This window comes from Elephas maximus, chromosome 2 (assembly GCF_024166365.1).
Source record: "Elephas maximus indicus isolate mEleMax1 chromosome 2, mEleMax1 primary haplotype, whole genome shotgun sequence".
Lineage (NCBI taxonomy): Eukaryota > Metazoa > Chordata > Mammalia > Proboscidea > Elephantidae > Elephas > Elephas maximus.
In genome coordinates, this window is record NC_064820.1 from 210,015,436 (window position 1) to 210,040,793 (window position 25,358).

The 25,358-nt window shown below is 39.8% G+C and overlaps 1 protein-coding gene across 1 annotated transcript; it reads left to right on the forward strand.

The window, feature by feature from the left end:
• Nucleotides 1–17,888: 17,888 nt before the first annotated feature.
• Nucleotides 17,889–18,824, forward strand: LOC126070470 (olfactory receptor 2M4-like). The gene has a single exon (XM_049874670.1). It carries the CDS (start codon nt 17,889–17,891, stop codon nt 18,822–18,824), a length of 936 nt encoding a protein of 311 aa, XP_049730627.1.
• The last annotated feature ends 6,534 nt before the right edge of the window (nt 18,825–25,358 follow it).

Below are 25,358 nucleotides of genomic sequence, written 5' to 3' on the forward strand. Positions count from 1 at the left end.
GACTTGGAATTGATTTAAGACTTTTGTGATCATATGATGGGTTGAATATGTTTTACATGTGGCAAGGACATGAATTTTGAGGTGCCAAGAGATGGAATATCATGGATTGAATTGTGTCCCCCCAAAATGTGTGTCAACTTGGCTAACCCTTGATTGCCTTTATTGTGTTGTTGTCCACCCTTTTGTGACCTGATGTAATTATCCTGTGTCTTGTAAATCTGAATCCCTGTAATGTTTATGAGGCAGGATTAGAAGCAGTTATGTTAATGAGGTAGGACTTGATACAAGATTAGGTACTATTTTGAGCCAATCTCTTTTGAGATATAAAAGAGAGAATCAAGCAGGGAGGAGAAGGTTATCATACCACCAAGAAAGAAGTGCAGGAAATGGATTGTATCCTTTGGACCTGGGGTTCCTGTGCTGAAAAGCTCCTACACCAGTGGAAGATTGATGACAAGGACCTTCCCACAGAATGACAGGCAGAGAAATCCTTCCCTGGAAACTGGCACTTTGAATCTGGACTTCTAGCCTTCTAGACTGAGAGAATAAATTTCTGTTTGTTAAAGCCATCCACTTGTGGTATTTCATTATGGCAGGGACTAAGATCTCCAAGCCAGCAGAGGTCAGTGTTGCCACCATAAGAAATGAATATTCTGCAAATAGAGTATTAGGTGTAATAGTTAGAGAAGGTACTTCAACTTCTACCCCTTGATACCCAGACTGATGTATTTTGTCTATGGGGGAAAGAGAATCATACCATAATCTCTGACTGAAAGCATAAAACTACATCCAGTAAGATAGATCCCTATCCTTGCAGAGTGTTGTCTCTCAGCTAGTGTGGCAATTGAATTAATAAGCCATTCCACATTTTCATTAGGCCAGCTTCTTCTTTTTGATGATGTACAAGGTAAGATCAGTTGCTTCTCTAGGCATGAACCCATGACTGCACTTTGTTTTCTATGAAATGAGTTCCTTGATCCCATGCAATGCCATGTGGCATTTCATGGTGGTGGATTAGTAAATCTGTGAGTTCAAGAATGATGGTGCTAACAGAAACTAGGACAGCAAATACATATATAGAATATTTGTCTATTCCACTGAGGATAAATTTTAGACCTTTTCATAATAGATCCAATGTTTAACAACAACAACAACAACAAAAACAACCAAATTAAAAAAAAAATGGGCAAAGACTTGAACAGACATTTCATCAAAGAGTATATTCAAATGGCCAACAAGCATGTAAAGAGATGCTCAAAGTCATTAGTGATTAGGGAGATGTAAGTCAACACCACAATTAGATAGTACTTCACTCCCACTAGGATGGCTAAGATTAAGAAAAAAAAAAAAAGGAAAATAACAAATGTTGGCAAGGTTGCAGAGAAATTGTAACTCTCATCCATTGCTGATAGGAATGCAAAATTTGCTGTGGAAAACAGTTTGGCGGTTGCTCAAAACATTAAAAAGGAGCTTTCACATGATCCAGCAATCCCACTCTTAAGTATACATGCTAGAGATCTGAAAGCAGCAATGTTAAGAGGCACATGTACACCAATGTTCATTGCAGCACTACTCAAAATAGCCAAAAGGTGTCAATGAACCAAATACCCATGAACAGATGAATGATAAACAAAATGTAGTATATACACACAATGGAATATTACTCTGCAATAAGGAGGAAGACCTGATACTGATACATGCCATGAAATGGATGAACCTTGAAAATATGTTGAGTGAAGTAAAGATTTTTTATATATATATATATACACTAGGAGGGGGAGGGAAAGAAAAAGAAGGGAATCTTTGTTTAGTTAGCATTGAGTTGCTATTTATGGGAATGAAAAATATGGGAGTGGTTGTTGAAGATGGCTTCACAACTTGATTGATGTAATTTGTTTCATTCAATTGTACAATTGAAAAATATTGGAATAGCAAATATTGTGTTACTTTTATGTTTATAGAAATTTAAAAAATGAACTATGCAGACCACACATGGAGTCACTATGAATCAGAATCAACAAAGAAAAAAGAAAGTGAAAACAACAACATACATAAGGGAGGGAGAGTAGTATAGATACAGATTGTAAGTTACTTAAGTTGGTATCTATATAAGCCTAGTTGTTATAAATTTAAGTGGTTAAATGTAATCATTGTGATAACCACAAAGAAATGAAATAAAGTATACACACACACAAAGAATAAGAATAAGAGAAACAAAATGGTTCAGCACACATATGCAAAAAATCTGTACACAAAAGAAGTCAGCACTGGAGGAAAAGATGAACAAAGAAGATACAAGACACACAAAAAACAAATAGCAAAATGTCAGAAGTAATCTTCCTTTATTGGTAATTACCATGAATTTAAATGTATTAAACATGCTAATCAAGAAACTGATTGGTATAAAGTCAGGAAAGGTGTGTTTCAGGGTTGTATTCTTTCACCATACGTATTTAATCTGTATGCTGAACAAGTAATATGAGAAGCTGGACTATACAAAGAAGAACAGAGCATCAGGATTAGAGGAAGACTCATTAACAACCTGCATTATGCAGATAATACAACCTTGCTTGCTGAAAGTGAAGAAGACTTGAAGCACTTACTAATGAAGATCAAAGACCACAGCCTTCAGTATGGACTGCACCTCAACAGAAAGAAAACAAAAATCCTCACAACTGGACCAATGAGCAACATCATGATAAACGGAGAAAAGATTGAAGTTGTCAAAGATTTCATTTTACTTGGACCCACAATCAACAGCCATGGAAGCAGCACTCAAGAAATCAAAAGGCGCATTGCATTGGGTAAATCTGCTGCAAAGGATCTCTTCAAAGTGTCGAAGAGCAAAGATGTCACCCTGAAGACTAAGGTGTGCTTTACCCAAGCCATGGTATTTTCAATCACATCATATGCATGTGAAAGCTGGACAATGAATAAGGAAGACAGAAGAAGAGTTGACACCTTTGAATTGTGGTGTTGGCGAAGAATATTGAATATACCATGGACTGCCAAAAGAACAAACAAATCTGTCTTAGAAGAAGTACAGTCAGAATGCTCCTTACAGGCAAGGATGGCGAGACTTACATACTTTGGTCATGTTGTCAGGAGGGATGAGTCCCTGGAGAAGGACATCATGCTTGGCAGAGTACAGGGTCAGCAGAAAAGAGGAAAACCCTCAATGAGGTGTATTGACACAGTGGCTGCAACGATGAGCTCAAGCATAACAACAATTGTAAGGATGGCGCAGGACCAGGCAGTGTTTTGTTCTGTTGTGCATAGGGTCGCTATGAGTCGGAACCAATTCGACGGCACCTAACAACAACAACAACAACAATCAAGAAACAGAGAATGGCAGATTGGATTAAAAAAAAAAATCTGTATGCTGTCTACAAGAAACACACCTCAGGCACAAAGAGTCAAATAAATTGAAAGTTGAAGGATGGAAGAAAACATTTTAAAACAAAATAGACTTTAAGTCAAAATCTATTATAAGAGAAAAAGGACACTATACAATGATAAAAGGGACATTTCATCAAGAAGACATAATTATTATAAATATTTATGCACCTAACATCAGAGCCTCAAAATTTTTAAAGCAAACACTGACAGAACTGAAAGTAGAAATAGAAAGCTCTATACTAATAGTTGGACACTTCAATACATCACATTTGATAATGAATAGAACAAATACAGGATCAACAAAGGAGTAGACTACTTGGACAACATGATCTAAAAGACATACATAGAACTCTCCATTCAGCAACGGCACAATATATATTTGTTTCCAGTGCACATGAGTCATGCTTCAGGATAAGAATACATCAGGACACAGAGCTAGTCTCAATAAATTTAAATAGACTGAAATCATTTAAAGTATCTTTTCTTATCACAATGAGATGAGGCTAGAAATTAGCATAAAGAAAACTGGAAAATACACAAATATACCCACTCCTCATTTTTCAACAGGGTTTGGTTCCGAAGACAGGTCATTATGTTAAAATTAGCGTTCTGCAAAACTGGAGAATGATCACATCAGAACACAAAATGAAGGATGACTGCACCATTACATAACTGCCAAGTTACATGATTTCATAACTACCAAATTTCACCATCATCTCACTGCTAATTACATCATTACAAAACTGCCCAATTACATCATTACATAACTGCCAAAGTACTGAGAATCATGGCTCAGCCAAGTAGACACATATCCTCAATCATCACAGCCGTCGTTAGTCTCACTTTACACCTCATTGTTACTGCCCAACTTTCATTATTAATGTGCAAAATAGATGGATAATAGAATTTTTATAATGAGATAGTCAATAAATGAGGAGTAGGCATAGGTGGAAACTAAATAACACACTACTCAACAACCAACAGGTAAAAGAAGAAATCAAGGGAGAAATAAAATTTCTTAGAGTCAAAGGAGAATAAAACTTCAACATTCCAAAACTTATGTGATGAAGCAAAGGCAGTACTAAGAAGGAAATTTATAGCAATAGATACCTATATTAAAAAGTAGCAAAGATCCCAAATCAGTAACGTAACTTTATAACTTGAGGAAATAGAGAATGAAGAGCAAACCTACTGCCACCAGAAGAAAGAAAATAATAAAGATCCGATCAGAAATAAACGAAACAGAGAACAGAAAAACAACAGAGAAAATCTATGAAAACAGAAGTTGGGTTTTGGAAAAGATCAATAAAATTGACTAATCTTGGACTAGATTGACAAAGGAAAACAAAGAAGATGGAAATATCTAAAATTAGAAATGAAAGTGGGGATATCACAGCTGACCTTATATAAATAAAAAGGATTGTAACGGAATTCTAGGAAGAATTGTACACCAACAAATTAGATGACTTAGAAGAAAAGGGCAAATTTCTTGAAACATAAACTCCCTACATTGACTCAGGAGGAAATAATGGATCTCAATAGACCCATAATAAGTAAAGAAATTGGATCAGTAATTAAAAGACTCTCAGAAAAAAAGAAAAAGATGTTCTAAAGCAAATGGCTTCACTGGGGGATTCTATCAAATAGAAAAAGTGACCCTGATTCTAATTAAAATTATCCAAAAAATAGAAGAGGAAGCCCATCCTAACTCATTCTGTGAGACAAGCATTATCCTGATATCAAAGTCAGGCTGGGACACCACAAGAAAAGAAAACTACAGGTATATATTCTTAATGAACATAGATGCAAAAATACTTAACAAAACGCTAGCAAACCAATTCAAAAACATATTAAAAAGATCATTCATCATGATCAAGAGGGATTTATCCCAGAAATGCAAGGGTGGTTCAACATTAGAAGCTCAATTGATATAATACACCACATTAATAGAATATGGGAAAAGAACCACAAAATTATCTCAATTGATGTAGAAAAGGCAGTTGACAAAATTCAAACACTTTCATGATAAAAACACTTAACGATATAGGAATAGGAGGAAAATTTCAATGTACTGAAGTACATTTATGAAAAACTCACAGCTAATATCATAATCAAAGGAGACAGACTGAAAGCTTCTTATTAAGATTAAGAAAAAGACAGGGGTGCCTACTATTACAACTGCTATTTAACATTGCTCTGGAAGTTCTAGCCAGAACAATGAGTCTAGGGAAAAAAAGTATCCAAACTGGGAAGAAGGAAGTAAAACAATCCCTTCATATGTATAGAAAAACACAAAAATTGTACAAGAAAGCAATTAGAACTAACAAATGAATTCAGCAGATTGTCAGGGTACAAAGTCAATAGTCAGCCTTCTATATGTCAGCAACGAGCAATCAGAAAAATAAATTAAGGAAATATTACCATTTATAATAGCATCTGCTCTGGATTGAATTGTGTCCACCAAAAATGTGTTAACTTGGCTAGGCAATGATTCCCAGCATTTTGTGGTTGTCTACCATTTTGTCATCTGATGCGATTATTCTGTTCTGTTAAGATTATTCTGTAAATCCTAACCTCTATGATGTTAATGAAGCAGGGCTAGAGGCAGTTTTGTTAATAAGGCAGGACTCAATCTACCAGATTAGGTTGTATCTTGACTCAATCTCTTTTGAGATACAAAAGAGAGAACCAAGCAGAGAGGAAGGGGACCTCATACAACCAAAAAGGAAGCCCTGGAAGCACAATGTGTCTTTTGGACCTGGGGACCCTGTGCTGAGAAGTTCCTAGACCAGGGGAACATTGATGACAAGGACCTTCGCCCAGAACTGATAGAGGAAGCATTCTCTTGGAGCTGTTGCCTTCTAGACTGTGAGAGAACAAGTTTCTGTTTGTTAAAGCCATTCACTTGTGGTGTTTCTTTTATAGCAACACTAGATAACTAAGACAGAATTTGGTACTGGAAGGGTGGAGTCCTGATCTAACAGATACCTACAATGTAGAGGCAGTTTTGGAATTAAGTAATTATAGAGGTTGGAAGAGTTTTTAAAGTGTCTAACAGTAAAAGCCTAGATTGCTTTGAAGACACTGTTGGTGAAATTATGAACATCAAAGACAATTCTGGTGTGGACTCAGAAGTAAGTGAGGAGAGCTGTAACACTGCAGAGAGCCCAGAAAGCAAAGAGGCAGTAGAGAAGTGGCAGCAGCAGAAGTAGTAGATCGGCACAAGATGGCACCAGAGCTGACCCACTGAGGGAGAGAGCTGAAAGCCTTTGGGCAGGAGGCTTCTTGGCGAAGTGAGGTGCATCTTGGAACTTATTGGTGAAGCTAGGCTTGCCAATCCATGGAGCAAGAGATCAGAGTGCCCTTTGGCTGAGGTTTACTGGTACAGTGGGTTGCCTCCAGGTGCTTATCATTAGAGTTAAGAGCTTTAGAACACTTGCCCAAAGAGGGCAAATGATGGGCTTGCCTAACAGGCCGAAGAGGCCAAGAGGTCAAAGAAGCAGAAACTGAAGAGACATGGAACCCAAGAAGAAAAGCTGTCTCAGTCTCCACCGGTAGGGTCTCGATCTCTGGATTCTCAAAGGGCAGCCATGCCCTCTGGGGTTCCAAAGGATGGGGCCACAGCCTCCTAGGTTTCTAAGAGTCAGATCTTCACCAAATTGGCTCTGAAGCATGGGCCTAAAATTCATGAGTGCCAGGGTGATGGGGCCAGATCTGTTGCCCCAAGCTGAGAGGGTGGTGTAGCCATGCCCAAGGGACAGGAGAACGGGGCCTGCCAGGGCTAAGGAATAGGGTCACCACTAAGATGGACTAGGAGAATGGGGCTGCTGAAAGCTGAGGGAACAAAGTGGACATTCCAGGGGGTCTGGGAGGTGGGAGCTGAAGTCCAAAGCTAAGGGGCCTCCACCCAGAATCTGGAAAGTGTGGCCAACACCAAGAATCTTGAGGGCAGGGCCATAGTGTAAATGATCTCAGAGAACATAAGATTATTTTCAAACCTGGAGAGCTAAGGTAATGTGTTCTGATGACTTTCTTAGTGCCTCTTATCCCTTCTTTCCCTCCAGTTTCTCCCATTTGTGTTACAAATATCTACCTTTTGCCTCTTCCACCATTGTGCTTTATAAGCAAATAATTTGTATTCTAGATTTCACAGATAAAGAGAAATTGTGCCCCAGAATGGAATTTGGAGTTGGAGTTGATTTAAGACTTTTGCTATGATATGATGGGGTGAATGTGTTTTACATGTGGTAAGGACAAGAATTTTGAAGGGCCAAAGCATGGAATGTTATGGATTTAATTGTGGCTCCCAAAAATGTGTGTCAACTTTGCTAGGCCCTGATTCCCAGTATTGTGTGGTTGTCCATCTTTTTGTGATCTGATGTGATTATCCTAAGTGTTGAAAATCTTAACCTCTCTGATGTTAATGAGGCAGTTATGTTAATAAAGCAGGACTCAATCTACCAGATTGGACTGTATATTGAGTCAGTCTCTTTTGAGTTACAAAGAGAGAATTGAGCAGAGATGAGGGGGAACTCATACCACCAAGAGGGAAGCACTGGGAACACAGCAAGGCCTTTGGACCTGGGGTCCCTGCACTGAAGATCTCCTATATCAGGGGTTATGTGGATTATGTAGATCATAGAAGAAGCAACCAACACTGCCTTGGTCTTTAGGTCAAGCTCCTAGGGAAGGAGTCTTGAAAGGCAGAAAGAATTTAGCAAGGGTGAGAGTACCAGGAACAAAGCAGATAGAAAAAGAGATAAACTTGCAAAGTCATGGAGGTATAAGAGGAAACAAACATTTAGAGAAAAATCTACACAGACAATGGCCAAGCTGTAAAGGTGCTGAAATGAAGTTTATTTTTGTCCCAAAATTTATGAAGGGCCTCTGGATAATTTTAAGGAGGAAATTAATGATGAGATTTGTATTTTATAGGTGTCACTGCTTTGGTAAATAAAGCTTTTGGAGTGAAGAGAGATGTGGTCTGAATATAGGAGAAACTGTGGTGATATTAGGTCAGTAACTGAAGTGAAAAATGGAGTTGTATGTCCGGAAGAAGTGCACTAGTCTGGAGTCTCTATGGAACATTTGTGCTATTTCATTTGCTAATCAAATACATTAAAGGTTCTCTGTGTTTGTTTACATTTTGTTTTGACTCAAGTATTATGATAAAACATACAAGAAATGAGGTAAACATATTACACTCAGTTGACAAGGAAGGCTGATAGATCCATTTGACTTTGTAGTAACTAATCCCTGCTTGAATCGTAACCTTCTTATCTTTTATTTTATAAATATCTAGGTTCATTATTAGCTCTTTATTTCCTAAAGAAAAGTAGGTTTCTAAATGTACATCAACAGATGAATGTATAAACTAAACATGGTACATATATACAACAGAATATTATTCAGCAATAAAAATGAATAAAGTACTGATACATGCTATGACATGGATGAACCTTGAAAACATTATGCTGAATGAAATAAGGCAATCTCTAAGAGACAAATACTGTGTAATTTAAGTCATACAAAATATCTAGAATAGACAAATACATAGAGAGCAAAGGTTATTACTGGTTACCAGGACCAGACAGGAGAGGGGAAGTGGACAGTATTGTTTAGGAAACACTGAGTTTCTGGTAGAAACCCTGGTGGCACAGTGGTTAAGAGTTACGGCTGCTAACCAAAAGGTTGACTGTCCAAATCCACCAGGCTTTCCTTGGAAACCATACGGGGCAGTTCTACTCTGTCCTATTGGGTTGCTATGAGTTGGAATTGACTAGATGGCAATGGGTTTTTTATGGAGTTTCTGGTTGTGATGATGGAAAACCTGGCAATGGATATTGGTGATGGTTGCACACCATGATTAATGTAATTAGTGTCACTAAATTGTACATGTGAAAAATCTTAAAATGACAAATATATATCTTTACAACTATAAAGACAGAAAAATAGATTGATTATGCCATGAAAGTATCAAATTTAAAAGATAATAACTGTAATAATAATAAGTTCGGAAAAGAAAAGTAGCCTATAGAAGCCATCATTTTTGACTCTATAACAAGGAAAGAAAGACTAATTTGACAAAATTAAACAGAGTCTTGGAAACCCATGTGGGTTTTACTTCCTAGGAGAGGTGTTAAAGAGGGCACACTTTTGTATAATTGAAGTCAAGGGACTGAGCTCTCTATAGAGGCAAAGAATTTAAGGTCCATTACACAGTGAGGTTAAGAGATCTCTGAAAACGTATGTGGGTCCTTTGTATCATCTGAATTGATGACGGCGCTTCTTTGCTGGAAGAGACAGCAGGAAAGGTTGAGGCATAGTCAGAGCCAGAGAGAGACTATAGTTTTCCTGAGTATAGAGAATTTAAAACTTAGTGAATCTATACCTTGACCACCACTGGTGAGTATGACTAGAAAGACAGTTTTCTTTTGTGAGAGTTTATTACCCTGCCCGGCTTTGGTGAGACAACATAATATAATGCACATGAAAAAGTTTCTGTTATGCTGTATTGGATTATAAACCTTCCTCAGGATAGTTATTAAAATTATTATTTTATAAATTCACCATAAAAAAAAAACACTGCCATTAAGTTGAGTCCAACTCGTAGTGACCCTACAGGGCAGAGAGGAACTGCTGAGGATGTAAATATTTACACAAGCAGACTGTGACATCTTTCTCCTGCGGAGTGGCTGGTGGGTTCGAAACACTGACCTTTCAGTTAGCAGCCGAGAAATTTCTAACAACATCTTGACAGTGCCATTATTCCCCCTGACAGCTTGTTTTCTCTTTCTCCTTCATGTTGAAAATGAGGAGGATTAGAAAAAAAAAAAGACATGCTCTCCTTAATGATATTATGCATTAATTTATAAAAACATTCATGAAGCCTTTATAATAAAAACAAGTGTCTTCCAATTGGTAGATATACGCCTCAAATGTGGCTTCACATAAACAATCACCTACCAAGCAGCTTCAGTAGATTGCTTTAAAGTACACTGAAGAAAACTTAGATCTGAAAATTTCCTTAGGTGCTCATTTTCAGTTTACAAATTATTGGCAGAGTGATTTGCAGCAAAACAGAACACCGTTTCCTTATTCATATTCCAAATTCTTCAGCAAATATACCAGTTAATGAAATTGTCAGAGCCAGCGTCATGAAGCAGAAGAATTCCGAGGGGTGTGATTTAGTTAAGTCACATAGTGTGTAAAGCTCTCAAGGTATTCTCCATTTTCCATTAACAATTGACATAAAAGAACCAAATTGCTCTAGCTATAATGAGGGGATTTTACAACTTTATATTGAAATTGTGACACAATGCTGTTTTAAAAATGTAGGAACAAAGAAAAAAGCCTGCCAGTTCTTTATTTTGACTACCTTGTGAGTAGGACTATCTTTGACATTAATTTAGATCATTGTAAATATTTTTCTGTATTTTTTTAAATTGTGCTTTAGGTGAAAGCTTACAAAGCAAAGTAGTTTATCATTCAACGATTTATACACAAATTGTTCGTGACATTGGTTGCAATTCCCACGGTGTGTCAACGCTGTCCTCTTCCCCACCCTGGGTCTCCCCTTTCCATTTGCCCATTTTTCTGGTCCCTTCCTGCCATCTCATCATTGCTTTTGGACAGGTGTTGCCTATTTGGTCTTGAATACATGATTGAACTAATAAGCACATTCCTCACGTATGTTATTGTTTGTTTTATAGATCTGTCTAATCTTTGGCTAAATGGCGAACTTTGGGAGTGGCTTCAGTTCTGAGTTAAAGGGGTGCTGGGGTCCATATGTCAGGGGTTCCTCAAGTCTCTGTCAGATCAGTAAGCTTGGTCTTTTATTTATTTTATTTGTGAATTTGAATTTTGTTCTACAGTTTTTTCCTGCTGTTTCTACGACCCTGTCTTGTGATCCCTGTCAGAGTGATTGGTGGCAGTAACCAGTAGTAGCCAAGAATCATCTAGTTGTTCTGGGTTAAGGCTGGAGGAGGTGATGGTACTTGTGGTCCATTAGTCCTTTGGACTAATATTTCCCTTGTGTTTTCTTCATTCTCCCTTGCTTCAGTTGGGATGAGACCAATGGAATATCTTAGATGGCCACTCAAAAGCTTTAAAGACCCCAGATGCTATTCATCAAGTATAATGTAGACATTTTCCTTATAAACTACGCTATGCCAGTTGAGCTAGATGTTTCCCAAAACCATGGTCCCCATGACCCTCAGCCCAGTAATTTTGTCCCTCGGGGCATTTGGACGTGGATAATGGGCTTCCAGGACCTTGCCTTGGGTAAGTTGTACTGCTTTCCCCAGTATTGTGTGCTGTCTTACCCTTCACCAAAGTTATTACTTATCTATTGTTTATTTAGTGTTTTTCCATCCCAACCCCTCCCCTCCCTCATAAAACCATCAAAGATTTTTTTCTTTTTTGTGTAAACCTTTTCATGAGTTTTTATAGTAGTGGTCTCATACCGTATTTGTCCTTCTGTGGTTGGCTTATTTTACTCAGCATAATGCCCTCCAGATTCATTCATATTGTGAGGTGTTTTGAAGATTCATCATTGTTCTTCATGGTTGTGTAGTATTTTCACTGTTTGTATGTACCATAATTTGTTTATCCATCTATCTGTTAATGGACACTTAGGTTGTTTCTATCTTTTTACTGTTGTGAACAATGTTGCCATGAACATGGGTACGCATGTGGTATTCATGTGATGGCTCTTATTTCTCTGGGATATATTCCTAGGGGCAGGATTGCTGGATTATATAGTATTTCTATTTCTAGTTTTTTATGGAAGTACCATATTGTTTTCCATAGTGGTTATACCATCTTACATCCTCACCAACAGTGCATAAGAGTTCCAATCACCCTGTAACCTCTCCAACATTTGTTATTTTCTGTTTTTTTTTTTTTTTATTTTAATCGTTATCAATATCAGGGTAAGATGGTATCTCAGCACAGTTTTGATTTGTGTTTCTCTAATGATTAATGATAGTGAGATTTTCCTCATGTGTCTGTTAGCCGCCTGAATGTGTTCTTTGGTGAAGTGTATGTTCATATCTTTTGCCCATTTTTAATTGGGTCATTTGTCTTTTGTTGTTGAGATGTTGCAGTATCTTATAGATTTTAGAGGTTAAGCCTAATCAAATATGTTGTTGCAAATAAAAATTTTTTCCCAGTCTGTAAGTTTTCTTTTTTACTTTTTTGGTAAAGTCTTTTGATGAGCATAAGTGTTCAATTATTAGAAACTCCCAGTTATATAGTTTCTCTTCTGGTGTTTGTCCATTGTTAGTTATGATTTGTATCTTATTTATGCTGTATATTAGGGCCCCAAGTGTTTTCCCTATTTTTTTCTTCTATTATCTTTATCATTTTAGTTTTATATTTAGGTTTCTGATCCACTTTGAATGAGTTTTTGTGCATGGTGTGAGGTATGGGTCCTCTTTCACTTTTTTGACAGATGGACATATGGTTTTGCCAGCACCATTTGTTAAAGAGACTGTCTTGTCCCCCATTTAATGGACTTTGGTCCTTTGTCAAAGATTAACTCACTATAGGTGGATGGGTTTATATATGGGTTCTCAATTCTTTTTCAGTGGTCCATGTGTCTGTCGGACCAGTACCTAGCTATTTTTTGACTACCATAACAGTGTGAGGCCTCCTACTTTGTTCTTCTTTTTCAATAGTTCTTTACTTATCTGTGGTCTCTTTCCTTTCCAGATAAAGTTAGTGATTAGTTTTTCCATTTCTCTAAAGAATGCTTTTGGTATTTGAATTGGGATTGCATTATATCTGCAGATCCTTTTGGGTAGAGTTGACATTTTCCTGATGTTGAGACTTCCTACCCATGAGCATGGCATGTTTTTTCATTTATGCAGGTCTCTGTTGGTTTCTTGCAGTAATGTTTTGTAGTTTTATTTGTATAGGTCTTTTACATTCCTGGTTAGATTTATTCTTAAGTATTTTATCTTTTGGGCGGCTATTATAATGATATTGTTTTCCTGATTTCCTTTTTGAAGCTGTTTTTATTGGTGTAGAAGAATTCACCTGATTTTTGCATGTTTATGTTGCATCCTGCTACTCTGTTGACTCTTTTCAGTAGTTCCGGTAATTTTCTTGGGCAATCTTTGGAGTTTTCTATGTACAGGATCATATCATCTGTGAATAGAGATAGTTTTACTTCTCCCTTTCCAATTTGCAAGGCCCTTATTTCTTTTTCTTGCATTATTGCTCTAGCCAGGACTTCCAGCACAATGTTAAACAGGAGAAGTGATAAAGGACATCCTGGTCTTCTTCCCGTTTTCTGGGTAACTGCTTTCAGCTTCTCACTGTTGACAATGATGCTGGGTATTAGTTTTGTATGGATGTCAGATGCAGTACAGCATGTGCTTGTTTTCAACCATTCGGCAGTTGGTCAAGTGGCAGGAGGGGGCGGTGCAGGTTCCTTATAGCCAGGGGCCTGAGCCCTGGGGATGCTGTATTTTTGGCAGCGCATTGGGGGCTTGTGGGAAGGGAGGGGTAGCATACAGGGCTGGGGGGTGGAGAGGTATATAAAAGAAAGGGAGAGAAAGGAAAAAAAAAGGTAGCTGGCCAACGGGTAGGGGCAGGGTGGACCTCGGTGCCAGTAGGACAGGAGAAGAGGTGGCATAGGAAGCTAGATGGGAGGTAGAAAGAAAAGAAAAAAAAAAAATAAGTAAGTGGCAGTGTGGTGGGGCAGGGCGGATCTGGGGAGGGGTGGGCCGGTGGCTCTCTAGCTGAAGCAGGACAGTGGGTTGAAGGAGTTGGGCGGAAGGTGTCATACAGGGCTAGGCCAGAGGGAGAAGGAAAAGTAAAAAAAAAGAAAAGGAAAAAACTAAAAAATAAAAGAAAAACTGACAGTGCAGTGGGGGGTCAAAAGTGAGGGTAGGGCAGACTCCTGGGCTGGTTGGAAGGGAGGGGATTTGATGTACAGAACTAAGTAGAAGGGAGAAAGAAAAGAAATAAGGGGAAAGAAACAAAAGCAAAAAACGAACAAGTCAGTGGGGGGGGGGCGGACATGGGGTGGCAGTAAGTGGGTGCCTCTCCAGTTGAGCTGAGAGGCACAGTCTTTCAGGAAGCTGTGGAAGTAGTGTTTAGGGCTAGGTGGAAGGGAGAAAGAAAAGGAAATAAAGGGAAAGGTTTAAAAAAATGGTCCAGTAGGGACTGGGGCAGTGGAGTGCTAATGTCTTTCTGGTGGAGTGGCTCAGCATGGCCCACTGGGAAGCGGTGGGAGGAACATATGGGGCAAAAAGGTGAGGGGTGGGAAAGCATGTCTCTCTGGTTACCAAGTGTTCTGTCTCCTGTTGCAAACTCCATGCCTTCTGGTACTCCCTGTCAGGGTCATTGCTGGCTGTGCTCCAAGATGGCAATGCTGGCAGGCGACCTCCACACTGTAACTCTCCTACTTTTGTTCTCCCTCAGTTTCTTCTTCCATGTGGTGCTTGATCTAGTTCTTTATCCCTTTATTTGATGCTTATGGTTCTAGGATTGATGTTTGTACTATGTTTTTCCTAATTTTTCAGGTCTCTGTTGCAGAAGGACAGCATGGTGCATCTGTCTATAGAACTATGCTGTCTTTGCCTCCTTTTCTATATTCTTATTGCCTGGAATTTCATTGTCTCACCATATAAGTAGAATCAAAATATGTGAAAGTAACTTGTACACAGTAGTCATACAAATAAATGGGTTTTATGGCCTACAGAAGAGTTAGTCTCCAGTTTCAATACTTGATATAACTTACCCATTAAGGTACACTTTTATGCCTCAAAATCTATGAAGGGGCAGTGGATAATTTTAAGTAGGAAATTAGTGATGGGATTTCAGTTATCTGGGAATGTACATTTTCTCTTGGAATACTGGCATAACTCCTTAATTCTATGAAATAAAAAAAAAGAGAGATAAAAAGCCATGTGTTTGCTTTGCGTCATTAAAGCAAACAGTCACTATTATTTAGTTTGCCTACTTGGAAAAGAGTTGTACTATTATGTATAGTTAACACAGGTTTATCTAGCATAGAAAAATGATTTCAAGCTAATTTTTAAATCCTTAATAGGGTTGTGATAGGTAGAGGATACACAAAGTATTAAGGAGTAGCTTAAAGACCATGTCTCAGAAATCTACTCTGTCCTCAGGGGAGTATCAAACAATGATAACTTGATGATATTACATAGAAAAAGGTTGATATACCTCAGCTGATGCCATGCACCACAGGGGTGTCCAGGAGAAAAAAAGAGAGTGTTGAATTTCTTAATTTAATTCAATTAAATAGAGCATATTAAAAAATTTCTACCTGCTGTGTATTTTTTGTTTTAATGGGATGAAGGCTATAGATCAGGAATAAACACTCGAAGTGATAAATGACTCTCAGTCAATAGCTATTCTATATCAAAATGCATGATCTGGGTATAATAATCACAGATTTTAAGCAGCTAAATAAAAAGGAAAAAAGACATCATGAGAAAATAAGAACAAAAAATATTAGAGAATCGCAAGCTTTCAAGTCTGGGACCCTGGAAGAATTTTGGTGGTAGTGATATATACCTGGAAGAAAAATGTGGATCTCTGCTTTGTATTGAGTTTTATTTGCATAAACTTAAAATGAGGCTCTGGAGAACTGTTTATATAATATGATATTTTAGAGGCGGGGTAAAAAAAAAAATCAAGGCCAGAGACAATAGCTGATAACTTGAAGGAGGTATGATTGCTGATTTTGTTTCTATCCAGTCCTCTCTTTCCTCCACTAACATGCCTGGGCTTTACCCAGGCTCCCCTGGATTGCTGAAGTTACCTCCTCTTTCGTCTTCATGCTGGCAGATGTTACCCACTCAATTTATCAATACATTAAATTTTTTTTTTTTTTTTTGAGGACACCTCAAATGCAAATTCGATTCACAGCACTCTACAACTTCACTCCACAGCTTAAACCACAACAATAGTTGAAGTACACTATTCTGGCTTTCTATGATCTGCTTCAGTGTACTTCTCCTGGTTTACTTTCCCCAGTTACTTTCAACCCCACACAGTACATCCAGGGCACTGACCGTCTTGACCATGATAGACTGAGTGGCTCATACAATTGTGCTTTGCTCACTATGAAGCAATGTAAATCACCAGTTCATGATATAACACATTGTAGTGAAGCTTTTAATGACCATAAAAGGGATTCTCTTTTGTCCCCTAGATGTTTAGCCCATCTACTCATAACATTTTATTGTAGCAGTGAGAAATTAATTGTCTACCCCACTCAAAAAAAAAATAAGACTGCTGCCCTCTCCACACAGACTGAGAGATGCAAAGTTCTCAGAGAACAGGATGCCTTATTTTTCTTTAAGAAAAAACTTTAATGGGTATTTTGATTAAATGAAGTAAGACTCAGGATCTTGGTCTGTGTTGGAGAGGTTAAAATGCAAGATATTAAAACCTTTTCTGGAGGTCAGAGGTCCGAGTCCACCCAGAGACACCTTGGAAGAAAGAACTGATGATCTACTTTCAAAAAATCAGCCATTGAAAACTCTGTGGAACACAGTTCTTCTCCGACATACATGGGGGAATCTCCAGGAGTCAGAATAGACTCAAAAGCAACTGGTTATGGTTTTAAACACTTCTCTGAATTAAGGTGTACAGGTGCCCACATGGGGGCAATGGTGTTGATTCTCTACGGTTTTTCACTGGGTGGTGAGACATAAATAGATGAGAGTGGGGTCTGAAGAAATCATGAGAACAGAAATTCTATAGTTATTAAGGAAAGCATCAACCTGGAAACATACTATGAGAAAATGGTCATTAAAGAAATTACCTATAATCAGGGATGGTCATAAAATTTAGTAACAGTTATGTATATATATATATTTTTTTTTTTCTTAGGCTCTCTATTGAATATATAATGATGGCCAAGCCAGTAAGTTCTTATAAACTTGTTTTCTGGTCTGTAAAATAAAGAAAACACTTACTGAAGTTGGTCTCTATGGAGGTGGAATGAGGAAGAAAACATGAAAGCACTAGGTCCAATCACATAACTTAATGTGACTAGATAGGCCACATAAAGGATTAAGAGACAATTTTCAGCAATTTCCTTGCCTTTGGAGGGATTGTCAAACACTGCTGACTTGCTGATCCAAAACCTGTTGCCAACAAGTCGGCTTTGACTCATAGCAGCCCTAGAGGACAGAGTAGAACTGCCCCATAGAGTTTCCAAGGACCGCCTGGTGAATTTGATCTACCGACGTTTGGTTAGCAGGTATAGCACTTAACCACTACGCCACCAGGGTTTCCTGATGTTAAATTGAAAAGGCTTCATATGCCTCTTAGATATCTATCCCTTATATGCCTCCTAGGTTGGGGAGAATGTCTCATGCATGAATTATGTGCATGTCTAGTGCCATGATCTTGCCGTGATTACACCTTCAAATCCAGTTTGCTTAATTAATAAATGAGCTTGTACCTTCTTTGGGACTTGCAGCTAAGGGAAAATAACCACCATGGGGTGGGGAAATGAGAGCTTCCACTTGGAATTCATCCTTCTTGGAATTTTTGATCACAGTCCCACCCATACCTTTCTCTTCTCTCTGGTCCTGGCCATCTCCACAGTGGCATTCATGGAAAACACCGCAATGGTTCTTATCATCTACTTGGACACCCAGCTCCACACCCCCATGTACTTCCTCCTCAGCCAACTCTCTCTCATGGACCTAATGCTCGTCTGCACCACAGTACCCAAGATGGCCTTCAACTACTTATCTGGCAGGAAATTTATCTCTCTGGAAGGCTGTGGAACTCAGATACTCTTCTATGTGTCCCTTCTTGGAGCTGAATGCTTCCTGTTGGCTGTCATGGCCTATGACCGCTATGTGGCTATATGCCACCCTCTTCGATACACCATCCTCATGAATCAGAAACTCTGCATGCTCTTGACTGTTGCTTCCTGGATCCTAGGCTCTCTTGATGGCATCATTGTGCTTGCAGCTGCCCTGTCTTTCACTTACTGTCGCTCTCTGGAAATCCATCACTTTTTCTGTGATGTTGCTGCCCTTCTGCCACTATCTTGTACAGACACCTCTGCATTTGAAAGACTTCTTTTCACCTGCTGTGTGGTGATGCTAATCTTGCCAGTTTCAGTTATCATTATTTCCTATTCCTGTGTCCTCCAAGCTGTCATCTGCATGGGCTCTGGGGAAAGTCGCCACAAGTCTTTCACCACCTGCTCCTCCCACCTGACTGTGGTTGGACTCTATTATGGTGCCGCCATGTTCATGTACATGAGACCAGCTCCCAACCATACACCAAACCAGGACAAGATGGTGTCAGCCTTCTACACCATCCTCACTCCCATGCTGAACCCCCTCATTTACAGCGTCCGCAACAAAGAGGTATCCCAGGGACTTAAGAAGTTATTGGGGAAAGGAAACTTAATATAACTTTTTCAAACATCTTTTGAGTACCTGCTCTGGTCAACATTCCAGAAACTGGAATTACTTGCATCATTCTATTCCTGCTAGTTTATCTTTTTCCCCACTTTTTCAAGTTTAAAATATCTTTATTTAGTATAAACTAATCTTTATTTAGTATAATATTATATAAATGACAAGTGTAAAGTGAGCTGGTTTTGGACATCAGCATTGGCTGCTCCACCTCTGGGAATTTCTCTTATGTCATTAGCGCTGTTAGCTATGAGTGCAACCTGGTCTTACTTAGGATGCTTGCTTTCAAGTCAGGTTTAACTCTGAGAATTCTTTGCTGCACCCAAGAATAAGGGTTAGAATTGATTCACTACTTCCGGTTGGAATCCTCTTTGTTCATTAATTGCTTATTTGCCAGTAAAACCAAAAAAAAAAAAAAAACCCACTGCCATCGAGTTGATTCCTACTCATAGTGACCCTTTAGGACAGGGTAGAAATGCCCCATAGAGATTCCAGGAAGCACCTGGTGGATTCGAACTGCTAACTTCTTGGTCACCAGTTGTAGCACTTAACTACTACAAGACCAGGGTTACCAGTACTTACCCTCAATTTTCACCTTTCCTTGCTCAGGGTATTGGCTGCTTTATTCTTGAGTCTTCTCGACTTAATTCCCAAGCCTTTAGAAGTTGAGAATTAAGTCTCAGCTTATTATGCCATCAAATCTTATGTGAGCATAAATAGCTCTTGAAATCCCTATTTTTTTGCTTCTCTGTATAAAGTATCTAATTGGTTTGGCTGTGCAATCTTCATCTTCATCATGATTGCTTTTATTCCTCACTCATCATTATCATAACAGCCAGAATCCATTTGAAGAGAGAACTATCAGTTCCTGGGATTGTTAACCATGATTATTGACATAGCAATGAAAAAATGATTCCCCAAAAATTATCCTGAAAAAAATTTTAACTTTTACATTCTAAACTGGCAGCTGTTTTCTTGAAGAGATTTAATGGTTTCTAAATCCACCCACACCAGTTGCTGTATTGTACTTGGAGCACACTCTTTGATTATCTCTCTGCTATAATTGAACGGTTATAATTTGCACTTTGAATTTCTATATCGTCTACACCCTTGAAAACTGAAGAAAATGCTTGCCTGCTCCACTGGAACTGCCTTGATTTCTCTATACATATTTTTGTTTTAATTAATCTTTATTATGTAACATTTTATTGCTATATACTTGCATTTATTTTCCAGAACTAAATTTTATGCTTTAAGGACATGCTTTAAGAACACACCTTAGATAAAGTTTACATACAATAAAATTTACCCTTTAAAGTATGCACATCAGTGAGTTTTACTATATTCACAGAAATGTGCAATTGTTACCACTGTATAATTTCAGAACATCCCCATGATTCTGTAACCTTACCCTGTGAATGCCAATAAATTTCCTTTAGTCCTTAAACTAACCCAAGCCAGATTTGTCCCACTTTGCATTTGCAGAAGGACCAGCTGTGACCTCAACAGAGGACTCAGCAACAGGAAAGAATCAGAAGGAAAATCATCACCTGGACCCTATTCTGAAGCAAGAGGTTTGACAAGAATCACCTCACCTCCTGTTTCCTGGCTGCTTTCTAGAATTTTCGCTTCCACATAGGCCTGCTAGGGCTTCTGTGAGTTCGATGGAGACAATAGAGTAATGAATATTTAGTGGACTTCTTCCAATGGCAGTGTATGCTAACTAGGTTGCATGGCATCTGGAATCCAAGATGGAAACCACTGATATTCAAGATGAAGTACTCTCAGCAGCCCTTGGCATCACTTATTATAGGATATAGTGCAAGTGCACTTGATCTTCAGCACTACTTCACCATCTTTGGAGGGTTAAGGGAGGTTAAACAGTGGTCATGCTTTGTTCTTCTGCACATGCAGAGCCTTTTAAAGAGGAGGGGACTGGAAAAACACTAAGAAGGAGATAGCAATTCATGGATTATTCAATATTATCTCATGTTGACAGGATGGATTCCTGTTCACCCAACTTCTAAATGGTAATCTTTTAACAGCTCTTTTGTTCAGCCACCTGCACAGCCAAACCTATCTGTCTCATTAACAAGGGAAATTCCTCTGGCACTCACCTAGTAGATGTTCATACCTGAATTAGTGTCTAATTATCAATGTAAAAGCACCTCGAGCCAGTGGCCACCTTGGTCATGGTTAGGAGACTCACCAGATCCTCCCAAACCAGAGGCTTGCTGCACACACTGAAGGTCGATGGAGGTTTCACTCATGGTCAAGGGCATGCCAGGCTCCAGAGACAGGGTCTGTGTGACACTCTGGCCCCACATTGGGCACCAAAATTGTTACCGAACCCTAGAAGGTGAGACCCTGTCTGATGTTCTCAGACTTGCCAATTATCTGGACACAAGCCTTAGAGAAAGTAACTTTATTGCAATGTGCAAAGCAAGGCAGCGGGAGGAAGTTACTCAGATCTAGCTCCCTGAGCTACAGGAAAAGCAGGGCTTCTATGTGATTTGGGCAGTAAGATGGCAGCCACATGCAAATTATAATGGTTTGAGAGTTAATCAAAGAGTGTGCTCCAAGTACAATACAGCAACAGGTGTGGGTGGATTTAGAAACCATAAAATCTCTTCAAGAAAACAACTGCCAGTTTAGAATGTAAATGTTAAAATTTTTTTCAGGATAATTTTTGGGGAATCATTTTTTCATTGCTATGTCAATAATCATGGTTAACAATCCCAGGAACTGATAGTTCTCGCTTCAAATGGATTCTGGTTGTTTTGATAATGAAGAGTGAGGAATAAAAGGAGACCTTTGTCATCAAGTCAACTCCAACTCATAGAGACCTTATAGGACATTGTAGAACTGCCCCGTACGGTTTCCAGGGCGTGCCTGGTGTATTTGAACTGGTGACCTTTTGGTTAACAGCCATAGGTCTTAACCACTACACCACCAGGGTTTCCTCTTGCAAGATTAAAATCTAAAAAAACAGTTCAAGCTAATGGTACGGGGGGAAAAAGGAAGGACAGAAAAGCCCCACCTGGAGATGCCTGGGGCTAAAGCCAGGCCAGATAAATGGGGTCATCCATAGAAGCCAGAGACCCAAGGCCATATGCATGTAAATGGGAAGATAGTTAAGTAGAGCAGAGTAAATTGGAATGTTTTAAAAGGGTTATGTGTTCAGGATCATGCATTTATCTGAATGCACCGTGGATATTGAGTGTTTTTCCTACCTCATACCTAAATGTATACTCTGTCCTATAGGGTCGCTATGAGTCGGAATCGACTCAATGGCACTGGGTTTTCGGCCTAAATGTATGCTAGAAATGAATATTGAGTATTATAGATTACAGGGAGCACGTAGCTCTGCCTTCAGTCAGTACTTACTTGGATATGATAAAAGAGGAACTAGGATTTCCTGGCGGAAACACAGGCTTTTTGTTTATAGAGTGGGGGCTTTGGTAGAAAATCTAAGCCCCACTAAAATTTTCATTTATCGACAGTCCTTTCATCTGAAGGTATAGGCCTGTTTCCCAGCTCAGCAGCCGCTACCCCTTCAGCAGAACCCTCTGCCACCCCTCCTGCAAATTGCTCACTGGCCCCACATAAGCCAGAAACTCCCAGTCCTGCTCCCCAGGGTATAGTCTCCCCAGCACATACCACTAGTGGGGTGCAATTTGGCCAGAGATTCACCCAAATCTTCCCAGGGTAATTTCCACTGAGACAAACGCCTGCCGGACTGGATCACAACAGCCAGCCTAGAGGGTTTATCTGGGTCCATACACCGTTCCCAACCTAATTCTAGAGGAATAAAAGATGGTCTTAGAGAAAGCATGTCAAGAGACCTACAGGTTGCGTAACCTCAACCCTCAAAATGATATTAGGCTCCTGGCAGCCCAGGCTGTACCTGCCATCGATATCGGGTGGGGGAAGGACAGCTAGAACATTATAAAAACTAATTGACAGCAAGGGCTTCAAAAATAGAAGAGCCTTAGGAAAGTTCAGGATATACAAAAAGACCCCAAGGAAAATCCCTCCAGCTTCCTAGAATGCTTGTACGAAGCACAGCAACAGTTTACTGATATAGACCCTGAAGACCTAGAGAATGCCAAGTAAATAAATATGACCCTCAACAGCCAAAGTGCCCCCAACAAAAGGCAGAAAATTCAAAAGTTAGTAGGAGGTCTAGGAATGAATGACTACTTCACAACTTGTTGCCCTTAAGGTCTTCAATAATCGGGACTAGATACAAGGGAAAAAGGCTTGCCTCCTGGCAGTAGCCCTTGGAGATAACCCACCACCCTGGCAGACCTCATGTTGGGTAAGTCCTCACGGGACTTAAAAGGGCTGGTGGCAAACCGAAGGCCCCCTAAAGCTAGGTCCCAGACAGTGTGGGTACTGGAAACAAGAAGGCCACTGAAAACAAGAGTGCCCCTTGTAGCCAGCCCAGTCTGAGCAAGAAAACCATAACCCATCTGCAGCTGTCAGCTGATAACTCGGACTGATGGGGCCCAGGGACTCCCCTGCAACCCATGAGGAGCCCCAGGTTGCAGTAACGGTGGGAGGAAAACTTAGTGACACAACAGACCAGAGAGCTGGAGAACAAGGCCTCTGCTGCTGTCCCAGGCACACACGGGACCCTCCAGTCACCCCAGGCAGGGACGAGGTGCAGTCCCAGCCCTCACCCAGCTTCACTGGCAGGGTGGAGAGCTGCCAAACACAGGCAGAGGCAGCACACGGTTTCAGGGCCTGGTGAGATGGTCACCATCCTTACCTCACCCCAAACCCTGACAGGCCCCTGACAGCAAAGAGCATCTTGCACATGGAACTGGAGAAAAGAAAGCCTACTAGAGGTGCCTTTTTTGAATAATGTACTATGGTCAACAGTTATACACCCCCCTAGGCACCAGAAGGGAGAGTCTCACATAATTAAAGGATCAGGCAGCCAAACAAGCCAGTAGAACAAAAATCCCTGACACTTAGTTTAATTTCTAATTTTCAGCTACCAGAAAACCCCCAGTGGACTGAATGTGATATAAACAGAGCTTGTGAATGGGACTTTGACCTTAATAACAGAGCAGAAGATGGGGTGGCTGTACAGTTCTCAAGGACTGGCATTAATACCAGAACACCTGATGCATCCACTAATAAAGGCAGCTCATGAGAGCACTCATTTTGGTCAAGATGCTATGTTTCAATAAGGTGTCACCTGTGCAAAGGACAATCCAAAACCTGGCCCACCACCCCCTATGCCTGAGGTACAAGCCTATGGGACTGGACTCAGAGAAAACTGGCAAATGGATGTAACAGTTATGCCAACAGCTACAGGAGGTTTCAAGTATCTTTTAGTGTTTGTAGATACATATACCAGAGGGGTAGAAGCCTCCACCTTTGAAGAGAAAAGGCATCCGAGGTATGCAAAGCTCTCCTCAATGCCTAGATTTGGCCTACCTTCTTCAATTTAAGGAAATCCTGGTGGCATAGTGGTTAAGAGCTATGTCTGCTAACCAAAAGGTTGGCAGTTCAAATCCACCTGGCGCTCCTTGGAAACTCTATGAAGCAATTCTACTCTGTCCTATAGGGTTGCTATGAGTTGGAATAGACTCGATGGCAAAGGGTTTTCTTAATTCAATTTAAAGAGATAATGGAGGAACCTTTGTATCCAACATTAGAACGTTTAGGGATTCTGTGGAAGCTACCTGCGCCATGAAGACCACAGTCTTTGTGTGATTAAAAGGTCTAATTAGAAACCTAAGCTAGTGTGGGCAATGTGGGTGACCAACATGCCCTGCATCAAGCTGCTACATGGCCCTGTTTAGAGTCTGGGTGTCCCCTAGAAGCAGGCTCCAATTAAGTGCCTAAGGAATGCTGTGTGGGAGAACTTTCCTTAAGGCAGCCTAGGGATGTAGTGCTTCAGATGATCCTTAAGTAGTCCAGGAACTTAGTCACTGTATGTAACTCTGAAAGCTACTAACCATTATGCTTCCAGTTGTAAGCTCCAAATTTGTCTGCTATGGGAATAATAGCTCTCCTGTACCCTGCTCCATTTACAGTGTTTATAGGGAGGTTGTTAATTGGATTGAAAGGAAAACCTCTGAGTGTATGAAAAGGCCTGGCAGCAGGAGAAAGCCAGTAAAGCTTCTGGTGGCAGTATAACAAAAGGGTCCTGGAGATATCTGCCTGGCTTCAAATCTTGGCTCTGCTATTTTTTGATTTTGGGTCAAGGGGCTTCATGGCATGTGGTTAAGATAAACAGCCAGCTGAGTCACTGACACTTATCCCTTAAGATTAGGAATTGCTATAACTCAAGGAGGGATTGTAACCTGACTCTACGAATGCCAGTAAATTTCCATTAGTCCTTAAACTAGCCCAAGCCAGATTTGGCCTACCTTGCATGAGCAGAAGGGTCAGCTGTGACCACTAAATGACCTTAGCAGAGGATGCAGCAACAGGAGGAATGTATCATAAGGAAAATCATCACCCAGATCCTATTCCGAAACAAGAGGTCTGACCAAGTTACTTCCTGTTTCC

Coding starts and splice junctions, on each gene's coding strand:
- LOC126070470 (XM_049874670.1), top strand. CDS start 17,889: ATGGGGTGGGGAAATGAGAGCTTCCACTTGGAATTCATCCTTCTTGGA.